The sequence below is a fragment of the Oryctolagus cuniculus genome, chromosome 7, assembly GCF_964237555.1.
Source record: "Oryctolagus cuniculus chromosome 7, mOryCun1.1, whole genome shotgun sequence".
In the NCBI taxonomy this organism is placed as follows: Eukaryota; Metazoa; Chordata; class Mammalia; order Lagomorpha; family Leporidae; genus Oryctolagus; species Oryctolagus cuniculus.
The window spans coordinates 140,525,425-140,534,690 of record NC_091438.1 but is presented as its reverse complement, the minus strand read 5'-3'; the positions used below and the strand labels follow the sequence as shown (position 1 = coordinate 140,534,690).

At 39.8% G+C, this 9,266-nt stretch overlaps 1 protein-coding gene across 2 annotated transcripts in view; it reads right to left on the bottom strand.

Moving 5' to 3' along the window:
• Positions 1-1,845: 1,845 nt before the first annotated feature.
• PTP4A2 (protein tyrosine phosphatase 4A2) overlaps positions 1,846-9,266 on the bottom strand; it is a 30,604-nt gene continuing 23,183 nt past the window's right edge. For both annotated transcript variants that reach the window (XM_051832147.2, XM_051832148.2), the window contains exons 4-6: positions 6,878-7,008; positions 5,198-5,272; positions 1,846-4,247 (exon numbers count right to left, since the gene is read on the bottom strand). In XM_051832147.2, coding sequence (XP_051688107.1) covers positions 4,139-4,247; positions 5,198-5,272; positions 6,878-7,008 — 315 coding nt within the window. In that variant the 3' untranslated portion in view covers positions 1,846-4,138. The remainder of the gene's footprint in view (positions 4,248-5,197; positions 5,273-6,877; positions 7,009-9,266) is intronic.

Here is a 9,266-nt window from a genome sequence, read left to right as displayed (position 1 = left end):
AATCAAAAACTTTCACTAGAGTGTGCTCAAGAGGGAAGTACAGAGCCTAAGTAACTGACATTTGGGTTCTGCTCTAATGAGGCACAGGGAAAGGGGACAGTAACTGAAAAGCAGACTGTGGGGTCAGACAAGAATTTTAATACAGAAGAAACAAGAGCATGTTACAGGCTGATGGGGATGATCTGGTAAAGGGCAAAGTTAATGAACAGGACAATGAAGGTTGGCGAAACCTGGGCCCTCTGAACAGGCAAAGGATGGCATCCACAACACAAACAGAACAGCTTGCCTCAATCAGGGCAAGACAATCGGTCTAACAGTAGAGGACAGACACTGCCAGCAGAGACACAGGTGGGTAAGAGGACATTAGAGTAAATGAGATTTTACTTCTAAGCTATTTTAAAAAAGAAAAAGCCTTAAGCAGAGTGATGGGGAAGGTATTATCTAAGATTCTCCAAGAAGACTGAATAGATGGTAGGAAGTCTACATGGTCATGACTTTTAAAAAGAGATAGAATCGATGAGTCCAGCTGCATTAAGTGCAGAACAGAGCAAAGAATCTAACCAAAAATGAAGTTTAACTAGGCAAGCATAATGAAGAGACAGGCCAAGGCAGTTTGCTCTGTATTACCACAATGGATTACAGAATCTGAGTAAAGGAAATGCAGAGGTGAAAATCAGGTGACAGGCTATTTGTGTCTCTCTCCCCCCATCTAGTCCTCCAAAGTGTGACCAGTGTCCCCTCTTAATTCCTAGTACCTGGGGCCGGTGTTGTGGCGTGGCAGATGAAGTGGAGCCTGCATCCCACATGAGTACCAGTTTGAGTCCCAGCTGCTCTACTTTCAATCCAGCTCCCTAACATGCCTGAGGAAGCAGTGGAGGATGGACCAAGTGCTTGGTCCCTCCACCCACGTGGGAGACCTAAGAGAAGCTGGCTCCAGCCAGCCCTGCCCTGGCCATTGCAGTCATTTGGGGCATGAACCAGAGAACAGAGGATCTCTGTCTCTCTTTCAAATAAAATAAATAAATTTTTTAAAAATTCTTAGTATCTTAGCACATAATTTAAAAAATCTGGATGCTTATAGATTATTAAAAGATAATTCCCCACTCCCAAATTCTGTAATATATAAAGTTGCTACTTCCCCATTACTTTTTTTAAAATAGCTCAATTTTTTTTAAAGATTTATTTATTTTTTGAAAGTCATAGTTACACAGAGAAAGGAGAGGCAGAGAGAGGTCTTCCATCTGATGGTTCACTCCCTAGCTGGCCGCAAGGGCCAGAGCTGCACCAATCCGAAGCCAGGAGCTTCTTCCGGGTCTCCCACACGGGTGCAGAGGCCCAAGGATTTGGGCCATCTTCTACTTTCTCGGGCCATAGCAGAGAGCTGGATCGGAAGAGGAGCAGCCGGGACTAGAACTGGCGCCCATATGGGATGCCAGTGCTTCAGGCCAAGGCATTAACCCACTGTGCCACAGCACCCCCCCCCCTTTTATTCTTTAAGATTTCAAGTAAAAAGTTTCAAACCTGTGGTATAAACAGACCCTTCAGAATGAGACAAGATGCTGAATTCCTACGTTGTGTCCAAAAACTGACCTGAAAATGTACCATATGTATCCCAATTATGAAGTCCGCCCTTACCGAAGTCTGGATAGCATGAAATCTTTGAACTTCCCAACTTCTGATCATTTCACCTCCCTGCAGTAAATTACTAGAAAGGGCCTTGCAGGGCCAAAACAGGCCTTGAGAACAGTCAGCAGAAAGAGGGCAACAGACATAAATGAAACTCTGCTTTCTAAGCAGACATAAATTAAACTCAATTTGGGATGGAGGGAAAAATGCACAGACAAAGAGCGTGTAAAATATGTTTTATTGTTCTTTAAAAGGGTTCAGGGTTTGGTTTTAAATCAGGCAGCACACCGTTCATCAGTCTGACGTCTCTCCTACCATGTCAGACTGGCTTCAGCTAGCAATGCTTCATTAAATCCAAAAGAAAAACTTGTTTCAATTTTGAAGGAAAAAAATCCAGTTTTGAGAACAATTAACATTAGTCTGTAATTTAAAACAAAATGAGGGCTTATATTTCATGTTGCTTTATACACTCTTCTCCTCACACAGAACCAGGAATGTTAGTTTTCCTAACCCAGGCAGGCACTGATACTGATGGACACTGCACACGCGTGTACACACACACACACACACACACACACCCTCCCCCCAAACAACATAATCTATAGCATGGCAAAGGGAAAAGGTCTGCTATCATATTGATCAAAACCCCTGGAGTCAACAGTCTATCTGAACTTAGAGGATACGCTATTTTGATCTTGAGTCTACATTAAAGGCATCTATTTATCATGTTCTGAAATAAAGAACTTTGGATAGTACCATCATTTTTTTTCTTAAAATTCTAGAAATAATTTCAAAAAGCATGATTTTGTTTTGTTTTTTGGGGGATGGAAGAGGAGAGAATTTAGATTTTCATTTAGCTAAATATCAAAACAACTCCGGCAAAAGGAAATAGGCAATTCACATAGCCGGCCAACATCTGAGGTATCATCAGTGTGAGACAAGGTCCCAGTCCATTCCTACTGGCCGAGCCAATGCTAATAAAATGGGAAGCTTATGGCTCTGCACAGCAAATTCCAGCAGGACAAGATGACTCTAAGCTTGTATTCAGAGCCTTGGAAGCAGGGCATTAATAAGCATGTAGTATTTCAGCAAAAAGAGTACAGGAACACCTGACAGTGCCCTTCCACCTGCTTTATCAATGCAGCCCAGTCACAGCTGCCTTCTACAAAGAAGCAGAAAGCCTTTCTAGATAAGTACACTGAACCCAGCAAAAAATCTGCACAAATGCTATTATATACCATTTCCCAAACAACACAGGCCCTCTGCTACTCACTGGGCTGTTCCATGTCTCCAACATGGCCTGTGGACACATACTCACTAGGCATTGCTGGTTTTGGAAAACCTAGTAAAGTAACAAGGCAATCAGTGGTTTTACTGAACTGTACATATAGGTGGCAATTTGGATAAACACCTACCACAGGCATTTCTCAAGCCTAAAATACTGTGACCTTGCTATTGCTCCTTTGACCATTTCTGAAATTTCAGAGTACAAGTAATCCTAAAATAAAAAACTTAAACTACCAGCACTCTCTGACATCAGACAGACGATCGGAGGAGTGCTACAGCCAGCATTCTACAGGTGCACAAAGTGTGCCAACTCTCAGCCTGCACACCGTCCTCAGTGAAGACCTGGAGTCTCCTTTTCAGAAAACAAGTTTCTGGGATACCCACTTAGCTTCATTGGGTGGGAAAGAGAGGAACTCAATTCTCAGCTAAGTTTTTTGAGAGACTCCTTCCTCTTAAATGCCATTTTCCCACCAATTTACCAAAACAAAAATCCAAACAAAACGAGTTGGCTACTTTGCCTCATGTTAGATAGGGTTTTGAGGAAAAGAAATGAACATGAACACCCAGCATCTGTAAAGACAACAAACCATCTGGATCATTTTTTATATATATGCCACTGCTTTCTTTTTGGTTTTTGGTTTTTTCCCTAAAAGTGCCCAGGTGGGCTTAAGGCTGCCAGACTGCACACACATCTACAGCAATAAGGGATTCTCCTAGTTCATCTACAACTTGTATCAGGGGAAAATGAGGGGAACAGGAGATAGGAGAGAAGGGGGGAAAATACACCTCTTTTCCCCCCAGAAACATCCCACCATGGGAGACCTATGTGCCAAGCATAATGGAAGAGTGTGCACTCCCCAGACAGATGGTGCTGCACAGGCTAATGTTCTGCTGGCTTTCCTTAGAGACCTATTTTGAAAAGTTAAAAAAGGTAATTCTGAAAACACTCAATCCTGGTAGAAATTAAAACTCCAAAACTAGGAGCAAAATCATCCTTCACTAAATTAATCCCTTTCATCTTTGTCTTTCTTTTCTTAAACATTTTATTCATGTTATAGAGGGACTTCTTTTTTGTTTGCTTTTTTTTTCAATCATTAGAACGGTGGTAGAGTACTGAATCCATCACTATTTTGATGACACAGGTAAGATTCCAGATTCACATTTCCAGGTACCAAGAGTTCCCTCTAAATGCCACAATTAAGTCAGCCTTCGTTTACATTTCTTTCTACTGAACACAGCAATGCCCATTGGTATCTCTGAAGCGTAACCGCATCTTAGGTCGGTATTTCTCCAAGTAAAGCAGTTGTTTGGAATTGAACGCTCCCCTTCTTTTTCTGAAAATACAAGAATGGCAAACTTTATCATGTTACAAAAGGGGGTGGGGTCTGTCCAACTCACAGAAATGCATTATTTATGGCCTAAGGCCTTTTTAACTACCTCCACCCAGTGAAAAACCAACATATTTCCCACATCACATTACTTCTTAAAGAGCTAAGTTTTAGCATAAACTTTCTGAGCCTTCCTGGAAGGAACAAATTTTCTTTGCAGAGTCTCATTATAGTCTACTTAATAAAGATCAAAATAGTTGATATCATCCAGAGACATCTGACTACATTTGGACAAATTGGATTAATATGTTCCTCAGATAAGAATTGGTAGCAACTATATATGATGCTAAAAGATGTATTAAGCTGAAGTAACAGGTTCAAGAACATAGATGGCAATTCTTGAAATATGTTCTTCTTAGACCTCCTAAAATACACTGTGTACCCTTTCTCACAGTCTTTTTTTTTTTTTAAGGGTTGAAACGACAAGGGCAAGAAAATAATTACCAAAGATGCTATTTCAGACCAATATCAAGATTCTGCCTGGGAACTATCATCTTGATTTTGTGCCTGAACAGATCAGTTAAGAGTATCAGGTGATTAACTACTCCTAACTGCTCCTCTATACCATCTGCTTGCCTCTTGGTCAAAGATTTGCATTTGAAAGCAGACACTGGATCAATGAGTCTCTTCATTTTCAAGATTCCCAGATATCCAAATTATATATTGCATATCTCCTACAACATTCAAATTTTATAAACAAATTAGAAATTTTGAAATCTGGTAGGAAGCCAGCCAGTAGCAGTGAATCTATCCCTTGTTCTAAATCTTTGCAATTTTTTATATCTTCAATCAAGTAATATTTAAGTCAAAGACAACAAATTATTCCATGCAACATAACTCCTTCCTCACAGATGATGCTGCTCTATGTGGTTCTGAACAGAAAATGTCATACTTACTGTCTTATAAACTGTACTGCATCTTCATACTTCATTCCACATTCAATCAAAGCAAGTGCAACCAGCACAGGTGCCCTGTGGAAAGAAATCCATCTGTGAATATCCACAAGAATTAAAGGATTTTTTTATAAGGAAAAACCTAACATTACATATTATCAAAACAAAGCTTGAGGTTTACTTTTCCTGTATACTACAGTATCTGATACTTTCCTATACATAGTAAAACTGTCTATCATTATGGCATTTATAATAACATCTATTTTTAGTAAAACACAAAATTCTAAACCTATAGTAAGTGATCTTTATTCTTTAAAATAGTCATCTCAAATTTTCTCATCGTTTTCATCAGAAATTTGCCACTGGAATTTAGCCATTATCACAGTAAAATAAACAGCTAAGTGTATGATCAATTTCTAGGGTCCCAAAGGTTTCATTACAAATCAGTGTCAATACTTCATCAAATGCTAAAAAGGTGCTACAGCTCTTCAACACCATTTTGATGACAGCAGAGCACCAAAGAATTAGTCATCAGAAACAGTTCTCTCTATATTAAAAAAAGAAAGAAAGAAAGAAAGAAAAAAAATCCCATTACAGGGCACCAACTTTGTAGTATTTAACTAGGATAGCTACTAACTCTAAAACCACACCAAGTCAAAGTCATACAATCATCTTTAGCCTTCCAGATAAGGACTGAATCTTGTAACCTATGAAGAGACAACCACACTAAACTATAATAAAGGAAATCAGCAAATAAAAGGCTAGGCAGAGAGAACAGCCTGAGTCACCTCCACCTTGAGGCAACAGCAGTCATCACCAAAGTTCAAGTTCTGCGTCCAAGTGCACATCATAAGTTGGCATGTAATCTGCTGTTAATTAGAGTGCTGCAACAGCATTCCAAGCAATGCTCAAAAGGAAAGATTTTTGTTGTTGCTGTTGTTTTAAGGTTTCATTCATTTATTTGAAAAGTAGAGTGAGAAAGAGAAGGAGAGACACAGAAAGTGAGATCTTCCATTCACTGGGTCACTCCCCAAATGGTCACGACAGTTAGTTCTGTGCCAGGCGGGAGTCAGGAATTTCATCCTGGTCTTCCACATAGGTGATAGGGACCCCAGTACTTGGGCCAGGTGCATTAGCAGGAAGCTGGATGAAAAGTGGAGCAGCCAGGACTCAAACCAGCAAGCACTTCAATGTGGGATGTATCAGCTGTCACAAGCAGCAGCTTAAACCAGTGCAACACAGCGCTGTCAGACTCAGGGAAATGTTTTCAAGTCAAAGTCAATTCCTGTTGTCCAACATCTTTCAAAAGTTTAAAGTTCAACCATTTGCTCTCCACCTACTAACTTCTCATTCATCTTAGTTCAAAATTAACCACATACAGATTCTTTAATCTCCAAAGTGATTTTAATCTTGTTGCCCATTTGAGTGTACTAAACTTCTGATTACCGAAACTTTTGATTTGTTCCTTTGAATAAAGGAAAAAAGAAAACCACTCACTAAATTAAAATGAAATACAAAAGTCTATCCTGAGAAATCATTATCCCAGCTTTTGTTCTCACTTCTTGTCTTTTCAGGTAATTTAATATTTTATTATCTACTACAACACAAATTTCTACCAAAGTGAAACTTTTAACTGACTGACTGACTTAGGCATGGTAATGAACCCAGACAAATCAACCTTACCTTCCCAATCCTGCAACACAATGCACTGCAACACAGCAACCTGGCTCTTCCCGAAATTTGTTTTTTAACAGGTTTAGCCAATCATCTACTATTTGATTAGGGGGTGGAGCTCCATCATCAAATGGCCAATCCTGTAAAGAAATGATGGTCTTTTACATTAAATTGATATTTTCTCCAGGATTAACATCCTAATTCAGAAGAGCCACACACAGAACATAAGGCATGCCTAGCTGAACTAACTATACCAAAAATACTTTTCTTTAAAGATTTATTTTATATATTAGGAAGGCAGAGTAAGATAGGGAGCCAGGAACTCCATCCGTGTTTCTCATATGGGTGGCAGGAGTACAAACACTTGGGCCATCATCTACTGCTTTCTCAGGCACATTTCCAGAGAGCTGGATCAGAAGTGAAACATCTGGGATGTCAACTGGCGTTCAGATACGGGATGCTGGCATTGCAGGTGGCGGCTCGCCCCACTGTACCACATACCAGCCCCTAAAATTATCTTTATTTTTTAAGATTTATTTGTTATTTATTTGAAAGGCAGAGTCAGAGAGAAAGAGGGAGGGAGGGAGGAAGAGACAGAAAGAGACTTTCCATCTGCTGGTTCACTCCCCAAAAGGCTCCGATGGCCAGGGCTGAGCCAGGCCAAAGCCAGGAGACAGGAGCTTCATCCAGGTCTCCCACAAGTGTGCAGGGGCCAATGGTTTTGGACCATCCTCTGCTGCTTTCCCAGGAGTATTAGCAGGGAGCTGGATCGGAAATGGAGCAGCCAGGACTCAAACCATATGAGATGCCTGCATTACAGGCACCATCTTAACCTGTTACATCACGATGTCGGAACCCCCTAAATTTATCTTATGCAAAGTACTTTTTCTGGGTCATAAAGAGTTCATTAAGAGGCAGTGGTCTCCCAAATATTACACCTGAACAAACTAATAATTAGACATAAGAACAAAAACTACAATTAAACCTAAGACCAAGGAAGAAAAGACAAAACACATGTCGACATATTTAAAGTCCACTCTGGCAAAGTGCATCATCTGCTGTCTCACTGGTCTCTACAAATATTTTTGAGGACTATTCCTCAGATGACTCTAAGTTATGACATCACTTCTCTAGGGAAAGGCTCTGATAAGAAATCTCCAATAGTTAATAAATCATAACAAAAACACACTAATCTTTGTGCTTATTTAAAAAAAAAAAAAGCAGCTAGCAAAGTTTTTAAGGTATACATATCCCATTTAACAAGAAGAGTATGAAATGATAGGGTCCTGAGCAAATGAACACCACTTTCTCAAGAATTCCTTTTTGTATTCATCAGTTTAGGTCATCTTTCAATCAAGACTAGCTTACACAGACTTCACCATATAGACGGGGGCTTATCCTCCTTACCACCTACCAAGAGGTCCTAAGGAACCAACACAAATGGGCAAGATTCACATTTCATATTTCCTCACTCTCCTTCCATCTACCCTTTAAGAACAGAAATGCAAAAACACTGCTGGGAATTTTTTTAAAACATAAGGCTATTTTAATGAAACTGGGAAGGACAATTTAAGAGACTAGAGAAGAAAAAAAGCAATGTGACAGAGCACTAAATTGATTCTCCACTTATTATTAGCAACACTAGAACACTTCGTGTAGTCCATTAGCCACAACAGCACATTGTTTGCATTGTCAACATGCCCCATAATTAAAAGGCTGTCAGTGTTATGTCACTATAGAGTTTAACAGTAAATAGCAGTAAAACCAGTAACCCCGTCTAGTTTTCCCCACCCAACAATAAACCTTTCCCTTAACTCCAGTTAAAAAAAAAAAAGTAACCATCTTAGTTGAGAGTTTCCCTCCTCTAACACTTCCTGAAGTGAACCTAGCTAACAAACAGTAATAAAAAGCATGCTTCACTTACTCATAAGTAGTTTCTTAAAAAAAAAAAAAAAAAAAAAAAAAAAAACACACACACACACAGAAAACACTAATCATTTAGAAACATCAACCTTAAACTGACACAAATAAAACCACTATTAGTCTATTCCAATGTGCCTTTGATTTGCAAGAGTATTCAAAAAGGACTGAAAGGTCTTATTTGAGGGATATGCTCCTAAGGGAAATGGTCCAAACCCTGCTCACCTAGAAAAAGTAAATTAACTCTATCTTAAGATATCTGTTTGGTGCAGCAGTTAAGACACCACTTGGGATATCCACATTTCCTATCTCATTGCCTAAGTTCAGGTCTTATCTCCACTTCCAATTCCAGCAACCTGCCAATGCACACCCTGGGAGGAAGTGGGTGATGGTTCAGATTCAAACAGCTGGGTCCCTGCCACCACCTGGGAGACCAGGATTGAGTTCCCAGCTCAAGTTCCTAGCTTTGGGCACTTGG